Raw genomic sequence first — 23,005 nt, 5'->3', positions numbered from 1 at the left:
AGTGATGTTGATTCAATTTTGCCCTGTCTGGACCTAAGCATCATAGAAAAGAGATGCTTTTTTGTGGAAAACCTTGTAAGATTAACCCTGAGTTCTGAACTGCATAAGCAAGGAGTAATATTTTTTTTTTACGATTTTATTTATTTATTTATTTATTTATTTATTTATTTATTTATTATTTATTTTAGAGAGAAGGAGAGAGAGGGCACACATGAGCAGAGGGAGGGGCAGAGGGAAAGGGAGAGGCAGAGAATCTCAAGCAGACTCTGCACCGAGCGCGGAGCCCAACATGGGGCTTGATCTCATGACCCCGAGATCATGACCGGAGCCAAAATCAAGAGTTGGATGTTTAGCCAACTGAGACACCCAGGTGCCCCAAGCAAGGAGTAATTTTATGTCACTGTAACTGTATAATGCCAGTGGGCATACTTTGAGTGAATGAGAAAGCTCATTAGTTTCAGAGATGGTTCTCTACCATCTTTAGGTTGCTCTTTGCCCCAAGATATCTCATGGTCAGGCATGGAGTAGTGGGGTGCTCAGACTGGGCCTTTTGAATGGTGTTTCATGAGTGAAGTCTCATCTCCCCACTCTCTAATTTCTGTATTAAAATGTCATGCACTCACATATATAGAGCTCTTAAGAGTCATTTAGCATTTTGAGTTATTTCACAAGTTTGCAGAAAACGTAGACATAGAGACAGTGAGAGCTAAAAAGAAGCTTGGAGATGAACAAATCTATAGATGAGGAAGCAGAGAACCCTGGGAGTGTGTCATCTTTGAATAGAGTTTTAGAAGACACTTGGGCCCCACATACAAGGGAACGGAGCAAGATTTTCCTTCAGGAGGCTAACACATGATCAGAGCCTCTGCTTCTAATTTCCTGTTGCTTCCTCTTTTAATCACATAGGTTTTTTGGCTGACAGCATAATGATCTTCACTGGAGCAACAGACATTATAAATCTGCCTTCATAATTTCTGGGCCATTTTTTTCCCCAGCTAGTAAATTTATTAGGTAGTGGCTGCTATAATTAAAAGCCTTCCAGAGATCATATAAGCAGGAATGATATTAAATGTACTTAAAAGGCATCAGCCCATCAGCTTAGTCTTTGGCTGGCCAGAGTCCTAGAGTAGGATGTTGGAGGTCTACAGGGCCAGGAGTTAAACTTTTAATGGCTGGATCATGCAGGGATTCAGAGATTCCAGAGAAGGGGCTATACTGGACCAGAAAGAAGAGTGGGCATTTTGTCAAGGGGAGTTAACTTGGGGCAGTGGCTCTTTAGCAATTAGTGTAGAAGTATCCCTACAGGTGCATAGTAGATGAATATCAGCCCTGCCTATAACCATGATAATGTGGTGACCCATAACGTAGAAAGTAATTGCTCTTAAAAAATCAAAGCTATTGATACCAGAATGAAAAAGACAGCGATCTAAGAAGTTCAAGTCTCTGCTATAAATTTCTGTTCCTCCAGGTGCAGTGTGTTCCCCATCGTGCGTAATTCCCCCTAGTGATCCTGTAATTCTGCCTGAGAACATCACTGCTGACACTCTGGAGCACTGGATGGAACCTGTCAAAGTCCAGGTGAGGAAAGGGACATTTTTTATGTGCCAAGGATGTAAGACTACTGGGGGGAAATTTTGAACTGACAGCATATTCCCTGGAGTAATTTCCGAGGCTTTCAAAGCATCCTTAAAGCAAACAACCACATGGATCATTCCTAGAGAGAAGAACTAAAAATCAGGAAGAGAAAAGAGGAAACTTGAGAAAAAAATGGCCCCTATCCAAAGGACAGTTTAAAAGATAATCTAGAAGGAGGACTTGGAGACATAAAGAATGGTAATTCAGAAAGGAAATGGGAAGAGAAGATTACTACTAATGAAAAATAGGACAGGAAAACTTAGAAGAAGCCAAAGAAATGAAGAAAGTTGAAAGAAGGATGGAGAGGGAAAGATGGTTTGGAAAAGATGAAGATAAAACTGAAAACAGAGAAAGAATGACCAAAGGGAGTAAGAGAGAGCTGCCTTTCCTGCCCACCCTTTCTGAACTCTGAGATCTTCTCCCCAGGCCCCATGGAATCCAGTCGGTTGTGGGCAAGACCCACTACACTGACAGCCTCTTCTCTGGGCTCTCCTTTTGTTCACATTCTCTGTTGAAACCCTGAGGACTCCTCTCCCTGCTTTCTCTCTCCCCTGGGCCCAGGAGAGGGGCACCTGCCCTCCTGTCTCCTCAGTGACACTTCCAAACTATTCTCCCTGTCTCCTCCCTGGAGTCCCCCACATTTGAATCTAATGCCAACAAAACCAACTTCATCTTCTGTCATCTTCTTACCTTTAGGTCACCCCCTCCCCTTATTTCTTAAACACTTTAGCTCCTGGGTCATGGTCGCATTTGCTGATACTCCCACAGGACTCATTGATTTCAATTTCCACACACTTGACACTTCCAAAACCTGGATTCTCAGTTCCATGGCCTCCTTTCCTCCAGTGATCACGTTTACCTTTCTGACTTCATCCCTTATATGCTTTCCTTGGCTCACTCTAATCTTGTCACAATGGCTTCTTGGCTGATTCTTAGACATGCCAGCAACACTCCCACCACAGTACCTTTGCTCTGTGGTTCCCTCTGCCTAGAATGCTCTTCTCCCAGGTTTCCTCATGTCTTGCTTCTTGGCTTTCTTTAGAATTTTACTCAAATATCAGGGCCCTCTTTGTTTCTAAAATATTAACTCCCCTAAAACTTTCTGTCCCCCTTTCCCATTTTTATTTTTTCTCCTTAAGACTTACCATTACCAGGCATATTATACATTTTACTTATTTATCTTATTTAGTATCCTTTTCTGCTGCTAGAATTAAAAGCCCCCAGGGGGAATATTGTCTGTTCCATTCACTACTATATCCCCTGATCCTAGAACAGTGCCTAGTAGGCAGAAATTGCTCAATAAATATTTGAGAGGTAAATAAATGAAAATGAGGAAGAGAAGGCTATACAAGATCTAGATGGAGAAGATCTTGTGCTAAATTAGTTATTTCTCCTTAGAGTGGGAAGGGTGGGGATAACACAGAGCCTGGGACCTTCGTTGCTTTATTAGACTCTCTAACAAAGAAAATCCTTGGAAGGCTGTTCTCATAGATTCACCAAGAGATGGAGTCTAGAGATGTTCCATATTTCATTTGGAAACCATCCTCAGATTGCTTCTTTTTCCTCACAGGCTAATTGTGCTGTATTATCAGTAGGGATTTGTGTCAAAGCAGGAGGATCAGAAAAACTACTCCAAGTACAATTCAGGAGAGGGGGATGGGGAGTAGCATACCCCTATTAATTCAGTCAGTTATTCATTGAACAAACATTTGTTGGGACTTACTATGTGCCCTGGAACTGGGCTAAGTGCTGGGAATATGGAGATGAGAAAATGATAGTCCTTCTATTTATGAGACTTATAATCTGGCCATGAAAACATTTATAATAAAGCAACACAGGAAGTGGGTTGGTTGTGGTAGAAGTGCTGTGGGAACACCCAGGAGGAAGCAACTAATTCTTCTGCTCAGGAGCTTCAAGAAGGATCAAATGACCAGGAGGCTTTTCCTCTGGGTCATAGACTATGATCGTGAGGAATGTTCTAGAGGGTTAGGAATGGTAAGATGTTCTCTGTGGCTGAAACCACGGTATGTATGGTGGTAAGGGAGAGGGAAGATGGGTACTAGAAGGATGAGATAGGGGAGAGGCAGGTGGGCGAGATCCCGCAGGGCAGGCCACGCCCCTCCTAGGATGTAGAACCCAAGGAGGACACTGAGCAGAGTGGAGCAAACCAGGAGCCTGAGGGCAGTGTGAAGACTGGATTTGGGTGGGAAGGAGAAAGCCAGAGAAACACCTTGCCTGGTTCTCCCATCCCTGGCCTTTCTAGACTTTCTGTCCCATTTCCCATAGTCTGCTGTGAAGGTCTAGCTGGAATTACAGCGCCCGGAGGAAGAGCTCTGGAAGGACTCCTGCCTCCTGTTTCATGGAGTGCCAGATGGTCTAGACCTTTTCCTTCAGTCCCTTAAATTCAGCTTCCCCTGAGAAAAGACTTCTCTTTCTCCATTAGTAGCTGAAGGGGGAAATGCTTAGGATATTTCAGACCCTTTTCTTCCTCTTGAGAGATAAACTGCTTAAGGAACTCTTCTCCACCCACTTCCCCGTAAAGGCTGTCAGTCGGTGGATGTAGGGTTTGGGAGGCCAGAGTGCAGGCCTTCCAGTGATTGGAGTCTCCCACTTCTGCTTTCCAAGTGGAACATTCAAAGAAGAGCAGTTCAGTTGTCTCCATGAAGATAGCAGGGGTACCAACGACAGAGGCATGACTGTTTCCAAACTAGAAAACAATATTCTCTATTTTCTGAAAGCCTCCTTTTTCTGAACTGTCCTTCAGGGAGTCATTATTATTTATTTACCCTTATTCCATAGCATTTACTTTACATTTATATTCCTAGTGACTTTTCCAGTGCTGGGAACCTCGTAAGTGTCTTATAAACATTGGTTGAGTGAGCAAAGAAATTGTAGCACCATTTTCTACTTTGGAAGGAAATGTCCACTTCCTTGTCAAACTGGGCCATTTCGGCGGCTCTGTGCAACTGTGTAATCACGTCCTTGTCATTTTCAAGTTGCCCACCCCAGAGAAAAAATGCAGAGCACTTTTTTCTCCTTAAGCCAAACATCAAGTGGTTGTTGTTTGTATCATTGCGTGTGTCACGACCATGGTCTAGTCAGTAAATCCAGGTTTTGAAACAGGTTATCCAGGCATGATTTTGAGGACATTAGCATCACAGAAATGTTGTAGACCTTAGAATCAAAAATGTATTTTTAAAAAACCTGAGTTTTCACTCATAATCTCTATTATCCATCAGGTGCATAATTTTAGGCAATTTTACTGTTCTGTGCCTCCATTTCCTCATCTGTAAGATAGACATACTACCCATTTCACAAGGTTAACATGAGTATCAGATGAGAAACATGGATAGAAATTAACTCTGTGCTTGATGAGGAACAATCTTTCTTGATTAGTTGCCATTCTTACTAGAGACAGGTTGCTTTTCCTCACCTCTACCTGCTCTTCCCATCTGCAATGATACTGCCCTTCTTTGTGATTTGGGGGTACCGCTAGACTGATCATAATTTGCATATTTTTAGAGGCACTAAATAGACTTGGGTCCTATTTCTGTGTGAAAACAAAGTGAAGTAATTAGCTCCTTCTCATAATGTGGAGGAAGAATTGAGATAACTAAAAAATGAGCCTCATCCTTACTTTGCAAGAGTAATTGTTCCTGAGAAAACATCCAAAGGTCAGAATTTTAAAAGTTGAATATATAATTGATAACATAACCCAAATCAAGATTCTTTATGCCAAAAGAAAACCCAGTGTTAATCCAGTAGTTAACATGAATTATCATAGAGCGTCCAAAGAAGCTGTCATCTGTGCATCTCTCAACAATTTCATAGATATAATGAAATAAAGGAGCATTGCTTCCAAAAAGCTTACATGGGATGCTTTGTTTTTTGTGTGTTTTTTTTTAAAGATTTTATTTATTTATTTGACAGAGAGAGACACAGCGAGAGAGGGAACACAAGCAGAGGGAGTGGGAGAGGGAGAAGCAGGTTTCCCGCTGAGCAGGGAGCCCAATGCGGGGCTCGATCCCAGGACCCTGGGATCATGACCTGAGCCGAAGGCAGACGCTTAACGAATGAGCCACCCAGGCACCCCATGGGATGCTTTGTTTTTAGGAAATCAAAACTTTATTATAACAGACAACAAGAGAAAGAAGTCAATGGAAGCAATGGGAATGGTGATGAGCTTATTCCTGTGTTCCCAGGTTCTCAGAGATAAGATTACACACCACCCATAGATGATTTCATGATGTCTACTATTTTGTGGCACCCAGCAGCTCGTGAGCAGCAGGAAATCTAACCTTGTCCTCATAAATAAGAGGAAATGTCTTATAAACCAAAGCAGTTGTGTTAAATGAATCTCTTCATCAAGTAAAATCCTTATAACTTACATCGATTTATCTTGGGGGTTGTTCCATATATATACTCAATCTTAAATTTTGGTGTCCTTAAGAATCACTTGGGCAGTTTGTAAGAGGGACAGAACTGGGTTCTACCCTTCAGAGAGGCTGGCAATGCCATGAAGCACACCCAGTCATTCCGCGGTAATGTTTTGAGAGACACTGCTATTACAAAATAAAATACTGGCAACATAAATATTTTAAGTACAAACATGTCCATTTGGAGCCTGGCTCCTTTGTTTAGTAAATGGTGATCTCTTTATTTCGTGCAAATGCCTATCTCCCATACTTCAAATACCTTTATATCTGGCAAGACTACAGAGCAAATGAATTCAGTTGCATCATTTTCTCTAGTCTGCTTCCAGTGACTTCATTCTTTGTAATAAAAATGATATCTTACAGTTGTATAACACTTTATTGTTTTCAAAGTTGTATATATAAAAATACATATATTTTTATATATTTATAATTTCATTTTAATCTTATCAGAAACCAATAAACTAGGAAAGCAGGATTTTATTATCCTTATTTTTACCAATAAAGTTGATGTTGGATGATCTGTCCAAGCTTGCACAGCTAACAAGAAGTGGAGAAAGAAGTGCAATCAACTTGTCTGATCCCAAGTCCAATGTGATCTCCCCTGAATCACCCCATTTGCCATAGTTGTTTCTTTCCCCTGCAGTGTATATTGGGATTAGTTTGCTCATCAAATAGAAAAGAAGCCACTCCTCTCAATTATAAGAACCCCCTCATTCCTACACTTCTCTTTTTTCCTTCCTTATTCTTTCCTTCCTTCCTTGCTTCCTTCTCTAACAAAAATAATTTAGAGAAACAGTTTCTATAATTCTACTTTTCCTTATTGTGAAAGAGATTGTTTTTAAAGAACATTCAAGTATACTTTTGAGATCCCCACAAAGTTGATTTGCCTTCCTCTGGGGGTTCTGCTGCTTTTTATTCCTGCAAATGATACCTGACTTCTAGAATAATATACTTTCCATTAAAGGAAGAATTTCTGAGGACCTAGGTAACCTTGGGTTTTGATGTAAAACAACTCAAAGTAGCAACTGGCATAAAGAAGAGTGAGGGTTCAAATACTTACCCTTCGGTGGCTTCTGTCTATTCATCAGCAAAGGGTGAGGATAATATTATCTATCTTGCAGTGCTGTTGTAAAAATCAAAAGTAACACTTTGGAAATGTCTTACACAGTTTTTAGCATATAGTTCTGAAGTGAGTAAAAATGAAATTTCAGTTGATTCAGTACAAATCTTACCTTTGAAAGTTTCCTTCCTCTCTGAGCAGGTATCACCAGTTATTTCTATGGAAGAGAAAGCATCATTCTCTAAGTTTTATACTTTGCTTATTGGTGTGCACCCGTGTGTGTAGACAGAAACATGTAGTTCATTTGTTTCTTTTTTCTGTCCCTTTTACAAATGGGGCTGGGAAGGGAATTAATGGCCATTCAGTGTTTCCTATTTGAACACTGACTAAAGAAGCAACTTCTAACAGCTTCGGTTGCGAGACTAAGAGTACAGATGAAAATGACTATTATTTCTAAAGACTCAAGGGCCTGCTGGCTGTGGGAGACAAGAGGTGAGGATTTGAAATGCTCAGATGGACTTGCTGGGCCTTTTGTTCTTATAATGGTGTCTTCCTCCTTCACCTGCTATACACAGACATCTAGACCTTTCTACGGTGATGACATTTGCAGAGAAATACCTGGCAGAAAGAGAGGACACCAAACAAAAGGGCTTCTTGGCAGTCAAATAAAGGCCTGCCAGTCAAGGTGACTGAGCAGTGGAATCTGGCAGTTGGGATACAGGAAACAGCCAAGTGCCCAGTCAGTACCATTGCTCACACCCAGAAACAAGAGCTTTTGCTCCACAGCCTCCCACACCTCTCTGGCAGTGCCTAGACACCCGATGGTCTGGGGAGCCCGAGCTGAGGGTGTGGGAGGAGCTCCCCTTCCAAATTTTGCTGGGAGTACTTTGTGCTTTTCTCATCCCTGTATTTCCTCGTCTTCATTCTTTTCTTCCTTTTTCTTCTTTTCTGTCATTCTACCTCTAAACTGGAAGATTCTTGAGGGTAGGAATGATGTCTTATTTTCATCCCTAGATCTCCTCAGCATATGACTCATTTCATCCCTTGCTCAGAACGGGGTTGCCATGTGAAACCAGAGCCTATAGAAGAGAGTAGCTCCTGCCTCCACAGAGCTCTTTCCCAAGGCAAACCTTTCAATTTTTCCAAAGGCCTATGTAAGGTTGAATTTTTATGACTGTCCTTAACCACTGTGTTGAGAGGGTGTTTTATTATATTTTGAGATTTACCACTTAAAATGTGAAAATTAACATTTTTACTTATGTTGGAAAGAAGTGGTCCTTCAAGAATCTGATTTCATGGGGAGATGATTTTTTTAATACATAATGTGGCAATTGTTTGCATGTAAATGAGTTTTTCTAAATTATACTTGAAAGTGTTCCATTCTGAAGTACAAAAGCATCCATCATAACATCTCATTTCCTCTATTAGTTTGCTTCATAACTTCATTTTTCACAGACCGAACAATGCTTCTCTTTTCTTTTTTTAGTATATCACAATTAGGAATTAGTGAAGTCCAAACTAATGAGATTTTCCTGTGGCTCGACATGTGAGGTTTGTAAAGATGCTCAACACTGCAGGGAATCCCTCCCTCGACGCCCCAGCTCTTCACTAGAATTGCTCAGTCAAAACAAGTCTTGTAATTTCTGACTTTGTTTTCCCAAATTGGTCCCCAAAGGATTAATAATTCCTTAAGCAAAAACAAAATGTTTTAAGAGGAAGAGAGAAGCAGGAAGAGAAAAAGAAGACAGTGCCCCCCAGGAGTCATAGTGTCTGACTAGCTGGTCTCACCCTCCTGTCTGTTTTCTCATCTCCTCATCCTCACCCTCATCCTTCAGAGTGTCCTCTTGATGGGCACAGTTGTGTAACAGCTCCAGTGACACTTGCCACACAGACATCAGTGGGAGAACAAATCCCTCAGACATGAGTCATGAAAAAACCTTCTTTTTCATCAGTTTCAAGTATGGAAGTGTCTGCTTTTGGTTTGAATAAGTCTCAAGGCATCGAGTCCAAGACCATCTTGGAGGATGGGGGAAGAAGAACTGAAAAGCAAGCTGCAGGATAATGTGCGACTGTCTAAATAAATATGCAAAAACAATGCTGTGTTGTATTTAGCGTTGCATACATATGTAGTAATAGGGAAATTGTCACAAACCTGGGCAGCTGCAGAACTTTGTGGTCTGTTGTGATTAGCAGCCCATTCTGTCAAGTAACTATTCCTGATTAAAAAAACAATTGAGCAATTCTGTGTTAGACCTTAGTGTTGGCTAACCATCAGTCTTGTGACCTTTAGGGAGACATTTAACCAAGCAATAGCCTTCAGTTCCCTTATGCCCTCCCTTCCTCCCTCCCTTCCTTCTCTCTCTCTCTCTCTGTCTCTTTCCCCCTTCCACCTTCCTTTTGTTCTTCCCTTTTTCCCTTGTACTTTTTAAAAATTTAAAAATAGCCCAACCAAGAGGAAATCTTTAAACTGGTTTTCTCATGAATGCTTTCCTTTTGGAAAGTTCAAAACAAATCTTTGTTCACAATCAATTCACCTGCAAAGTGGCTTGCTAATAGTATGATACCAGTAGTTATAATAATATAAAAATGTATAGGAATAATGATTTAAAAATTCAGAATAGTTGTTGCCTACCAGTAGGGAGGAAGGAAGGAGAATGAGGTTGGAGGGGTACGTATAGGGGACGTTAATTGAATCTCTAGTGACTTAAATTCTGGAAGCAGATACATCAAATTGTTAAGATTTGATAAAGCGGGACAGAGGATATAAGGTGGCTCTTTCAATTATTTCCTATAGCTTTTCAAATGTAATATATACTATCCTAATTTATCAAAAATATTCCAGAAAATAAGAAAATCATAGTGAATTCTTAAAAGATAAATTGAGGCTTATTACAATTTTTAAGAGCCTATTGGAACAAAACTCTATTTAAGTCAGGCAGCGTCAAACCAGAAGTGGTTAGGAGTGCTCCACCAAGAGGAGCTCAGGAGAGACTCTATGGTAGAGCAAAAGACAGAAGGAAAGTAAGGATACTATTGATTGGCTATAGCTTAAAGCCTAGTTGGCTCTTTGTGATTGGTTGTCCATAGTTTTCATTTTCGTAACCTGGAAGCATTCACAGGCTTAGATATTGGGTTGCCTAAGTAGGCCACCATGGATCAGAGCCACCTCAGGCTGATGACCTCCTTGTTGAATTAATTTAACTAATCTCACCAGTAGCTAGCCCTTCTCATTGCTTTTCTTCCTGTTTCACTCCCCTCTTTCACCTCACCATCACAAACCAGCCCACAAAATTTAGGGCCTGAAACACATTTGAAATTCTCCTCCAGTTTTGATCAATAAGTAGTAGTTCAATTAATGACATAAGCATATCTTTTCTTATGGGATGAATGACATTCACAGGCTAGAAGGTAGTCAGGAATCCTGGAGCTCCAACATCATATTTAGTGGTTGACAAATGCTTGAAGAACATCATCTCTAAGTCACTGAGATAAGATATATGAATGGGAGACAGTCTGTATTCTCAAGGATTTCGCAATCTAGGAAGGCATATGACCCAGGTACCAGAAGCTGTTGCAATTTTATAGAGATTAAGGAAGGTTGCCAGTTTGAATTCATCTCATGTCTGAATTACAGAACATTAAGGAATCATTGAGATGGGTATTCTCAATTCTACTATCATGAATTTATTCTACAGATATAGTTGCCCATGAATGAAATGATTTATGCATAGCACTGTTTGTTGGAGCAAAAGACTGTTAATAACCTAAATATCCATCAGTATGGGTCTGGTTAAGTAAATGAGGGTTCATACATGCAAAGAAATACTACACAATCAATAGGATGCAATACTCCAGATAACATAAAATGAACAGAACCCTGAGAAAACACTGTGAAGTGAAATCAAGACAAGCAAGCAAACAGCAACAGACCAAAGTACAAAATAAAATTATGGTATCTTATAATTTGTATGTGGAAATAGTTTCATATGTATATGTATGCATATGCGTAGAATATCTCTGCAATGATACAAATACAGAAAATCAAATGGAGGAACTTGGGTGGTTGGGGGTCAGGAATAGGAGGGAGATTGTGCACCCTTTAAACGTTTTATATTCTGTGAATTTGTATTACATAGTGATAAAATTATATAAATATACAAAGATAGAAAACATCAGTTGGAGACGATAGGACAAAAGAGTGAAAAAACCAAATTGAAAGTAAAGGCAGACTCTTCCTTTCTTTCTTTCCCCCCTTTGCAATATATCCTTAGAATTTCTAAAGTGTTAACAAACCCACACTCCTACATTTATGAAAGAGGTGGATGGGATAGAAGGTTTAGATGGCATAAGAGAAGCTGGTACAGTCAGTTTAGAATGTTCTGGAGAGTTCTGGCCATGGACATCATGTGAGGGTGCCAAGGCTAAATATCCCCTTATTGTGTGGTAGAATTGACCTCTCTAAGGACAGCAACTAGATTTGTGGATCTTCAGACCCCTCTTGCTGACTGGGGAATCTGGCTCATAGTGCCTGAAGCCTGTATACATTTGAATGTCTGACTGATAAGGATGGGGAATGGGGATCCTTAGAGAATGTGGTGCCATAAGAAGGAATAAGATTGCTATGTATTTACATCTCAAGGGTAAAACTTCCTGTTTTATGCTTTATCATTATCTGGTGACAACAAGGAAGCATAAAATGTTGATATTTTAAATAATAGAGATCAGGACCATTGCTAGCTAAATAGAGTTCCATTGATACTGGTTTTAAAACATAAACAAGAGTCCTTTCCAGGTAGCAGAGCCATTGTTTATATGCAAATGGTCTGCTTAAGTGGCTTTTAGTGCAGAATACCTCAGTTTTTAGTAGGCTGAACACCCTTATTGTGTTTACCTTATATATTTGTAGGATTCTGTATAGATTTGATAATCCTTTTTAAAACTGAGTCAATTTCTATGCTATTATAATGTGGAATTATGAATATCAGAAATTGTTAGGATATATGGTATTTATCTCCTCTTTAGGGAAGTGGTAAAAGAGGAGTTTTAGTTTATAGCAGTACAACTCCAGGAAAATCTTGCAGACTCCCATTCTCATAACTATGAGTTTTATATTCATATACCTACATATTAATATATGCAAATGTCTCCAATCTGATTATTGCACAGTCTTAGCATTCTAGAATGTATAATTTCCAATTACTGGAAGTGCTATCTTGTGTAAAGCTCATATCTGACTGTGTATTATTTTTCTTGTGATTGCACTGTATTCCTAGCACAGTGAATTTACATGTGCGTATGAAAGTCTACAAATGACTGGGTTGATAGCTGGCTATGGAGAGAATCTCCTTTTCTCCCTGAAGCCTCCTGTGGGACTTTCTCTTTTCCTGAAGTGTATCTTTTGGAATTTTAAAAGACAAAAATTAAAAGGAAAAAGTTCAATGATAAGTATCATTCAACAAAGAGTAGATGGCTGTTTGTTTAATTGCACATCTGGAAATGGCCACTGGGACAGAGACAGTCATCAGTGTTTAATACGAACGTGGTTTTGCTCTCTCCAGTTTGATGTGGGTGCCATTTCGAGCCCCAGTGGTGTCACATTAACCCTATTTGTCCAATGCATAGACCTTCTTTTATTTCCCACGAGGAAGCAATAAATGTGCTAACAAGAGTGCAGATTGTGCAATGAATCCTCTGGTCCTTGCTTGGCACTCACATCTTATCATCTCGGATTCTTGAGATCCATTTTTAGTTCAAGACTCCTCTTGTGAAGCTATATTTCTCAGCTCTTAAAAATCCACGGTGCTTCCTGGTCAACACAGACAGCTCACAGTTTCTTGTAATGTTATTGAAAACTTCAAAAACAAATGGAAACAATCTTATGCCTAGAACCAAATTAAACTCATCACAACATTGAGGATGCTTTCTAAAATTACACCTACACCTCTCTGGAAATTTTGATACTTTGGAGGAGTGGGGGGCGAAGGAGGATGAAGAGGATGAGAGTTCCGCCTTGGCACCAGCTGGCAGGATTAGCAGTTCTTCAGGAAAGACCAACTGGCCTCGGCCCTCTGGATGGAGCACAGCCAGGGTCTCCCTCCTCAGGGAATGAGGTTGGGCTGGTAGGGGGAGCTCAGGATTTGCTCCTTCTCTTACTGACCAGGGCTCTTTGTTTTTGTTTTCTGTTCTTTCCTCTTCCCCTTCAGAGCATCGTATGCACTGGGCGGCGCCAATGGCACCCAGACCCGGTCCTGGTCCACTGCATTCAGTCGTGTGAGGTAAGCTGCTTCCCCCTCCCAAACCCAGACTAGAGTTCTCTAGTCTGCTTAACTCACAGGGAGTTGAGTCTTTCTAATTCAAGATCTTGCTCCTGTGCCCTTTGTTTAATCTCTTATATTTAGCTCTCCAATCCCCAAATTACAGATATTAGGATTTCTTTTTCTCTTCATCTTCTCCTCCTCCGCTTCTTCCTCCTCCTCCTCAATATGAAACACTTTGTGCAGATTTGTCTCTTGAAAAACATGACTATCTGGCAAACATGGCAACGATTAGCTGGCTTTGAGTAACAGCCACAGCCCCAGAAGGACAGCTGCTCTCTGGGTCAGCAAGATGCCGCCCTCTCCCTGTGGCTTCTTACCTAGTGCACATCCCTCGTTAACATCAACTGCCTGGGTCATGCAGGCATCTAGGTTCTCAACCTCTGAGGTAGACCCATAATCCACTGTTGATTAACTCAAACCAGACCTTTACTTCCTCAGGGAATCCTACGTACTTCTTCACACAGGGGAGTCCCTTCTAGTAGGGGATTTAGCATGCTGTGAATTCCTTAGCTAGATTAGCAGGAGTTATTGTGAAGAAGAGTCAAGAATGAGGCAGAGCCTTACTGAGGGAGACTGACCCAGGAATCCTGACATGGGCGGCGGGAGGGGCACCTCTCTCTCTCACACACACACACACAAAAGATTGAAACCGTCTCACCCTGGGGATGGCCCCTCAGTCACAATACGTTTTGCCATCCAAATCTCTCACTGCAAGTAATTAAGCCACTTAGCGGTGACACTTGGGTAATTCTGGCTGCTCCCTGTGTGCTAGCAAGAGTTGTTGCACCGCTACTGATTTCCAGCACCCTCCCCCAGCACACACCCAACCCACATGCTTGTCAGTCCCTGGGCTCTTCTGTACCCCTGTTTCTCTTTATCTAATTCTGGGAAACTGGGATCTACATGAGGCCAAAGAAGGGGAAAGGGTGGGGACTGAGACAAAGAGAAAACTGGGTGGGGGAAATGACACCAATAAAATAGCGTTCTGAGAGTCCACCAGGAAAAATGCTAGCATGGAGTATGCTTCGTTACAGCGTGGGCCAACAAAACAGCTCATCTTCTGCCATCATTAGAAAAACAGATGGCAGTAGGGTGGGGAGGAGGGGCAGTGACTCATCCACTGGGCAGGGGGTAAAAAGAGGGAAGAGGAGGCCAGGGAAGGAGGGAGATAAACAGACAGAGGACTCAGAACTGGGAAGAGATCAAAGGAATCCTGAGAATTCCTTTCTGCTGCTTCTATGCGTGATGGCAAGGAAGGGTGGGTGACAGGGCTTGGAGCTGGCTTCCGTGTTTCCCAGAAGGTTACAACACAGAGCTTTCCCCATGTGTCCTCCCCTCCTCACTGAACCCCCAGCATGTCCTCTGGATCCCTAAACCAGAGCTTCCTAGTCTTCTATCCTTCCTAGCACTTGTTGGTGTGACAAGGAAAAACTTTACTCCCTCCTCTGACTCCCCTGCCCAACCGCTGCCGTGCGCAGCTGAGTCTTGACCTGATGGCTGTTGGTACCCCTGCTCCAGTGGTTCTCAAGGTGTGGCCCATGGGATGGAAGGAAGAAGCAGGAAAAAAAAAAAAAAGAGCATCAATACTCACCAGAAAGGAAAGGAATCAGACAGGGGAGGAGAAGGAGAAGCAACTCTGAAGATATAAGTAGTAAGAAATGCAGAGAGGGGGTGAACTGGAGAAAGAAAGGACAAGAGAAGCTGGAACTGGCCACTTGGCAGACACCTAATTCTTTACTGGAAAAAGTCAGCTAAATATATTAGGGACAACTGAAGAGTGTCAAAGACAGACGGAGGGAAAACAGACCCAGAGGCAAGATAAACCAAAGAGGGCTCGGTGGATGAGAGGAAGTTTTAAAAGTGCTGCACAGAAATCTGAGCTCAAATTAGACATTTGTTCCCCAGTATCTAAAAGGAGTTTTCTTTTTTTTGCTTTCCAGTACTGAATATAACTCTAAGATGTCCCCGTGAGACATCCAGCCTTGTAAAAGTGAAGTACCTCATTTTTCATGTCTCTCAGTGAGCTCAAAACAGTGAATCCATCACCTCGCTATCCCCCATCCGTGTCCCACTTCCTGTCCCATCTGCTCTTTTGTGTCCTACCCCTTTTGCCACCAAGTTTTCACCTTCAATTCTCCATCATTCTATGGCTCTTGCATTCTTTAAGAGACAGCTCTAAGATGTTCTCTACCACATCTTACGTAAATAATACCACCTTCTCATTGTCACCTGCGTTCACCTTGTCTCAGCAAGAATATGTGCATACTACAGGTTTGCAATCAAAACTTGTTCATACATTAAATTCTATGTTTCTGTTTGTTTCTCAAAACTTAACCTGATACTCCTTCTATTTTTCCTGACCTGCCCCTCCTCATACTGTCTATTTATTTTGTAAATTGCATATGGGCAGGGAATGGTAACTTGGTTGGTGGAAAGGTTTTGGAGTCACACAAATGTAAATTCAAATCCGAGGCCAGCTGTGTGGTGTGAGCCTTCGTGTCTTAATCTGTACCGGGGGTGACAAAGCTCTTCTAAGGAGTGTGTCAAGGAATTAACGTGATGTACATGAAGTGTTTAAGCACCATGCCATGTCTGGTCCATAGCTGATGGGTATAAAGTAGTGGCATTCCTGGTGAACTGTTAGGCACTTTGTAAATGCTTACTGGGTGAGGAAAGCAGAAAGCGGGAGGCAAAACTGCTAGTGTGGCCTCAGGGTGAGTAGGTGCAAACCCTGAGGATGGGAAAAGGGAAAGAACAAGAGAAGAAAGGGGAAACAGGCCATTTCCATGGAAGCCCCCTGAGATCCATAATTCACAGAGCACGTGGAGACAGTTGCCAGGTCCAGTCAGTCACCAGGCCAGTCAGTCACCAGATCATTCCATGAGTAGCTCTCCTCATTCCTACCATTGTGTCCCTTCTTGGGGGCCTCAGCATTTCCTACCTGGGCTACTGCGTTGGTTTCCTGATTGTTCTTCCTCCTCCCAGACCTGTGCTCATTAAAATTATAGACAAGTATACAAATGGTCTAGGATAACTGTGCAGAAAACAAACCCTTATCCTGCCAAATGGTTGTCCAATAATGTGTACTCTTTTCCCAACATGGCAAGAGAAAGAGAGCCGTCAGGGGCATCTTCATTTTGTGGGGCGATAATTGAAGTGAGTGTTTGCTCCATCCGTGAACACTCTGATACTGTCAGGTCACATGTGTTACCCTCTCTGGTATTTTTCCCTCCGTTCCTTCCTTTCTTCCTTCCTTTCTCTTTCATAAAGTCATATTTATTAATTCTGCCAAAGTCTACAGCCCTAGGTTCCACTTAAACTAAGAACATCTTGTTCTCCAGGGAATGCAGCTGGGAATAAAGACTACACTTATGGCCTCCTTTTGGAGAGAAAAGACTAATTTCCCTCCTGCCCAGATGATTAAAACTGAGTGCCCACTGACCTCAGGTTTGGTGCTGCTTTTTCTGTGAGCATGTATTTCTTGCAAGTATATTGTGTCCTTCTCAGCAGTCACCATTTTGGATTACAGTTTCTGACACTCTCTCTTCACCCCTTTGCTGTTTTGTGGAGCGGTGCCCTTCCTTTTTCAAAAGTGGGAGCTGTGAAGGAGGACAGAGGCAGAATGATGTATGAATAATTAGGATCAAATGCTGACTCTACTCGTGTTCACTGTGTGGGGATAAGGTCATACTGAAACAATGATACATATTAAGAATCCAGAAATAGTCAGCTTCCCAGTTTATATCTTCATGAGTGTTTATTATACAGTATAGGTAGTCATGGTTAACTGATGTTCTTCAGGCTCCCAGTAAAACTTAGAAAGCCTTTTAAGATTTTGTGGGAATTTCAAGTAAGTCTTTCTGGGCATTAGCTGCCATTTCTCCTGTAAATTCTTATGCATACCCTTACAGATGTCTATTACCTTACTTACCACATTATTTCAAGATTATTGGAAAGGTCCATCCTTCTGACAGACTGCAGGCTCCCAAGTGTCAGATGTGTGTTTTATTTATTTTTGTATCCCTCTGAAGAACATAGCCTAATTCTTCAGTGACACCTATTGCTATTCTAAAGGCAGGGACAGAGAATTGAAGGTAGAACTTTGATTTTGAGAGTCTTAAATGGAAAAAGATTGGATCAGTCTTCTGAGAAGCAACACAGTAGAAATAAATAGAAGGAGAAGTAAAGAATAGAAACCCTGTCATACACAGAATCAGAAAGCCTAGCAGCAGATACAGTGAGGACCACATGGAATAGCAGAAGAAAGGCTGTCTGGTGCAGAGAGGCAGGCTTGAACCTCCATTCCATCCTTTATCACATGAGTCCTTAGGCAAGTCAGTTAACTTCTCTGAATTTAAGTTCCCTCAGCTTTAAATCAGATGGATAAGATTTATCTTTTAAACTTGTTAGTCAGATAACCAGCTTCAGAAAAGTATGGAGACACACCCGTGGGGATATAGCGTGGGGCCTTCAGAGAGGTTACACACCAGTAATGTGTGGGTCATGCTAATTTTTAAGGAATAACTGCACACCTCTCTTGTTTCTCCTGTTAATCAAAAGATTAAGATTTTGATTACATTTTGATCTTAATTATACCCGTGGTTCCTTCTCTTAAAGGCCCACTGTTCAGATTTGTGGCCATCTTGGTTAGCCTTGATTTCTTAGTCACTGGATGGGTTGCATTTTGGAAATCTGTTGGCATTGTCCTTTCTTGGCATCTGTTCAAGACCAGTCCTGCTTTTGGTTTTAACTGCTTCCATCCTGGTACCAGCTGGCAAGAGAAAACTCACACTAAGGATAGATAGGAGAGTCAGAACATGATAAAGGACATACAAGCACTTCTTGTATGAATGTTCATTAAACATTAGTTGAGCGTGTAATAAACATTAATTGAATTTCATTTATCAGTAATACTGAGTGGTTTCTGTTACAAAACGAAAGTTATGCTCCTTGCCACTGTTCATCCTCATACAACAGTGATGGGCAATACACATGTCTTTGCTTATACCCCAAGGAGAAAAGAGGCCAGGCTGATTTGGAGGTAGATTTGGTCAAGGATTGCTTAATACGACTCTGGTGCCCTATCTAATCCATTCTGATGTTCTCAAAGGAATGAGGTGCCCTCAGAAAGCTGGAGGGAAGCTGTGTAGTATATACCATTTTAAAGGCAAAGGGGGTTGAGCAATAATGTCTGCATGCCTGCAAGTTTGATTTTTCTACTAGAAACAGGTCTAGGACAGTTTTCTCTAAATCCAAGTCCTATCCTTATAAGGAACATGCCCTCCCTTACCACCTCCATGTTTTGTGCCAGAATGATAAGAAATCACTTCTTAAGCTTAGCAGATGTGCCATTCTAGTCCAAATGAGAGAGCCCCTATTTAAGATGGCAGCTAAAGGGTTTGACCATGAGGTGGATCGTTACGGTAGATTGTGCAGGACAGGGTGGCCCATCCAGTGGAATACTCAAGACTTGTTCTGGCCACACCCCAATCTTTACTCATTTCACACGGGCAAAGGAGTCGGTGGGTCATTTTTGTAAAAAGTATGCTAAAGAATTACCTGGGGTTCTAATTTTTTTTTTTTAAGATTTTATTTATTTGAGAGAGAGAGGGAGAGAAGGAGAGAGCATGGGGAGGGGCAGAGGGAGAGAGAGAATCTCAAGCAGACTCCACGCTGAGCACGGCATGGCTCCATCTCATGAGATGGAGATGCGGGGTTCCATCCCATGACCCCAAGATCACAACGTAAGCCAAAATCAAGAGTCGGACACTCAACCGACTGAGCCACCCAGGCACCCCTGGGGTTCTTATTTTTAAAGTGCAGATTCTTAGGTTCTGCCCCTTCTTCCCCATTCTTACATATCAAGTCTGATGTGAGGTCCAAGAATTTGCTTTAGGGCGGTTGTCAACTGCACTTTGAGAAACACTGAGCAGGGATAAATGAATACACTCCTCAATAATGGTACACAGCAGCACCTTGATTCTTGGGGGAAAAGGATCCATCTTCCAGTAGTTCTTGAAAAAAATGAATAAATCACCTGAAATAGAATGCAGATTAGAGAGGTCAAGGACAGAGGTAGAAATGTCTGGCAGAGAGTAGTAAAACTAAAATTCTTAGAAGCCAGAAAACACTGGATTGTTTTAAAATTATAGTGAAAATTTTTTCATCATGGGTAAAGAGCAACAACAAGCTACATGGCAATAAGTAGGGACAAAGAGAAAACTTGAGTGTTTCATTGTTTTTCATTCTTCTCGCCACTGGTCTGATCCTGTTTTCTCTTTAGATCTAGCCATTAGAAAATACAGACCATGTTGAAGGTACAAGAATAATATCAAAAGCCTGATAATAATTCATTTGGGGTCAAAAATCAAAAGCAACTGGGATTTTTAAGCCAAAGAAGAGAAGGATGAAGATTAACGTAGTAAATATTTTCATGTTGTAAATATTTTACCTACAGAAGAGTTAACAGTCACCATCTCCCGATAAGAACAGAACGGAAAATAATGGGCTTAAAAACTGAATGAACTATTTAAGTCTGTGCGAAATATCCTGGCAGTATTAGACTTTATACAAGGTTTTAAAGAGGTGTGTTTAAAAGGCGTATTAGCCTTTGGAGCATTTTAAGGGGATATGTATTGTCCTCTCTATGACATGGTTAAACATTTTCTACTGCATTAAACACAGAAAATGTTTTGTTATTCTCTTTCCCTGTAGATCTAGCATGCCATGAATTTAAATGTAAATATATTTGTGTTTTCTTAAAGCAACTGGTAGAGATATTGCCTGTATCCTTGCCATAGGAGTACTCCCTTGACAGGAATTTGTATAGGAGGGAATTGGGCTTGGAAAGACCAGGTGAGGAGGAGCTGGGGACAAATTTAGCTTCAGCAGAGTGGCTGCATGTACTTAAATGTAGGTGGGCAGTTGTATTTTTTTACACATTTAGTAGCTGATACCAACAATGCTTCCATCCCTAATTCGTTCCATCTGCTACACCATTCCTTGGATTCTTTCTTCTGTGTTGTCTTGGACCTCTCTCTGCCTCCCTTTTATTATTTATATTCCAGATGGTAGCCCTATTAGCTGTGCTTCTTGATCACTCATGGGCACTGCCTCGGTTTACTGCTGTTAAGTCTATGGATGCAGGGGCTAGTATATAATTCATGAGGTAGAAATGATGGCATGAAAATCACATTTTTATTGTATCTTTTTTTCTTGCCCAGAGTTTGAGCCGAGAGAGGTACTAGAGTCAGACCAAAAAGTCCTGTTCTAAGAGATGTGCTTTATTCTCGGGCACAGACTGTCTATAGATCTGAATGAGATGATCTGAGGTCAGGGAAGGGAGAAGATGGCAAGGTGCATGCACGCCCGTGTGTGTGTGTGTGTAACTAACAGTGTTATAGTTCTGCATATCTGACCACATGAAGCTCCACTGCAGGGTGGCAAAACCTATCAACACGATCATAAATTTGAGGGATCTTTATTCTTCAAGGTGAAATGCAATATGTGAGCATCTGGGAGACACCACTGCAGAAGTCCCATATTCCCAGTGGCAGCTAAACTGGCTGGGCCTCCTCCGGGAAAGCAGGAAGGAACATTTTCTCCCAAGTGAAATATTTGAAGACTGAAGTGAGTCAGACAGTGTTGTATTTCACCCCTAGGGCTGCCTGAGCCTCGAGTGAGAGCAGTGACACTTGAGCCTGCACCTTCAGAGAGATCCAGGACACACCAGGGCTGCGGAGGGCCCTGGCTGCAGCCCCAGCACCAGGCTACCTGTTAGCAGTGCAGACTCTCGGGTCCCGCTCTGGGCTTCCGACTCAGATGCACTGGGGGTGGGGCGGGGGGACAGCGCCCAGTTGTGCGGACCCTCCGGGTGGCTCCTGTGCATTGCGGGCTTTGTGACCTGCTGGTCTCCAGAGCTGGAGGAAAACAGTTCACTAGTGACAGCTGTGGGGGACTTGAAGAATGCATCGATACTAAGATCCCAGGTCTGATTCGAAATCTCTCCTTTCTCTTCCCCTCAGCTTCAGTGAAACCTGTCCAGCCATTCTTTTCTCAGTCTTTTCTCATTTCTACCCTTGAGGTTTATCTCTACGACTATGCTTCAGAACACCGTTCCATCCACAGAGAGTCACAAATTACTTTTAATAACTGCCCGCGGCTTGAACTTTGAAGCATGACCAGATGGGACTGCGATTGGTTCTTAAAAAAAAAAACAAAAAAAAAACAAAAGAAAACCTCTCACCTGAGTATGTCTTTATAAGTACCTTCGTAAAAAGAGAAAAATGAATCCTTTTTATGATACCTGTATTCAGAAAACCAAATGTTCTATTCCAACTTTATCACTTGTGCACTGTATGATTGTGAAGTGGTTTAACTTCTCGTTCCCTTTCTATTTATATTTGGTCATTTAAATAATAGCCAGCAATTAAACTTCTCTTTGCCACATTTTAGCTGTTTACAGATCACATATAATAACCATTCCTTCCCTGCTGATTCTCAGAGGACAGATCATATGGACTTACTTTTCTTTTACATTCTTGCCAAGTTCTTTAGGATCAATGGGTGAAGAGGGGCCATAAAAATGTAATTATGGTAGGAATAATAAGGTCACAGATGCCAATAATGGAGACAGCTACTCTGCTTCTGGTAGGGATAGTGTAGGTTCTTACAAACCTAAATCTAAATATGTGTTAGCCATGTTAAAAATCCAGAGAAAAATGGAAAATTAGCTTAAGTTGGAGCTGTCTTCCAGGCTCACTGCCTGCCAAATTCCAATCCCCTCGAGATTTGTTTGTGAATTTCTCTGCCAGTTTTGTGCAATCTCTGCACCAGGCTGAAAATCCGGGCATGTCTTTCTGCTTGTCCAGAGTCCCATTCGGTTCAGGGCTCTACTTTAGATCCTCCAGCTGGAATCTCTGAAAATCAGACTCCAAATGTTAATTAGGACTAGGTTTTCATTTTGAAAGCTAAAACCATTGTTTTTTTTTCCCCCCTCACTTTTTAAAAGAGTGAAACACTGAAAGCACGACCATGCAAATTGTAAAACCTCATCTAGATTAACAACATTCATGAGAATTTATGCCTCTCTTCAACTCCCGTGGAGCCATGCTGTGTGTCCTGGTGGGCTTTCTAACTGGCTGCATTTGGCATTCTTTGTCTGCTGGGCTTCCTGGGTGGGCCACTTTCTCACTCTGCTAATTCTCTTTATGACATGGGTTGTCCCTTTTCCTCCTCCCACTGCACCCTTTTTCTGATTACTCTGTGCTTTTCCTTATTTTTCTGTTCTTTTTCTTTATCTTTTCTAGCCTGCGCTTGAAGTCAATTTAAATACTACCTGCCTGCAAAACTGACATCACAAAACTGCTACCTTCTTTTCTTCAACCTGCCTGACCTTCCACATGCTTTCCCATGATTCTCCTGGGGTTAGGATTAGCGGTGAGCAAATACAATCAGGTTCTATCCATAAATAACCCGACCCCTTTCTCACAGGGACATTGCTCCCCTATGATGTCTAACTAGCTTCTAAAATGGGTTTTAAATACAATTAAGCATGA

The 23,005-nt window shown here is 41.6% G+C and overlaps 1 protein-coding gene across 1 annotated transcript in view; it reads left to right on the top strand.

Moving 5' to 3' along the window:
• Positions 1-23,005, top strand: part of PAPPA2 (pappalysin 2) — a 294,310-nt gene that overhangs the window by 243,138 nt on the left and 28,167 nt on the right. The window contains exons 19-20 of the mRNA XM_035010738.1: positions 1,469-1,578; positions 13,335-13,406. Coding sequence (XP_034866629.1) covers positions 1,469-1,578; positions 13,335-13,406 — 182 coding nt within the window. The remainder of the gene's footprint in view (positions 1-1,468; positions 1,579-13,334; positions 13,407-23,005) is intronic.

The sequence above is a fragment of the Mirounga leonina genome, unplaced genomic scaffold (assembly GCF_011800145.1).
Source record: "Mirounga leonina isolate KUSES-001 unplaced genomic scaffold, KU_Mleo_1.0 Mir_154, whole genome shotgun sequence".
NCBI lineage: Eukaryota > Metazoa > Chordata > Mammalia > Carnivora > Phocidae > Mirounga > Mirounga leonina.
Note: the sequence above shows the minus strand (reverse complement) of the source record. Positions and strands in the feature narration are given on the sequence as shown.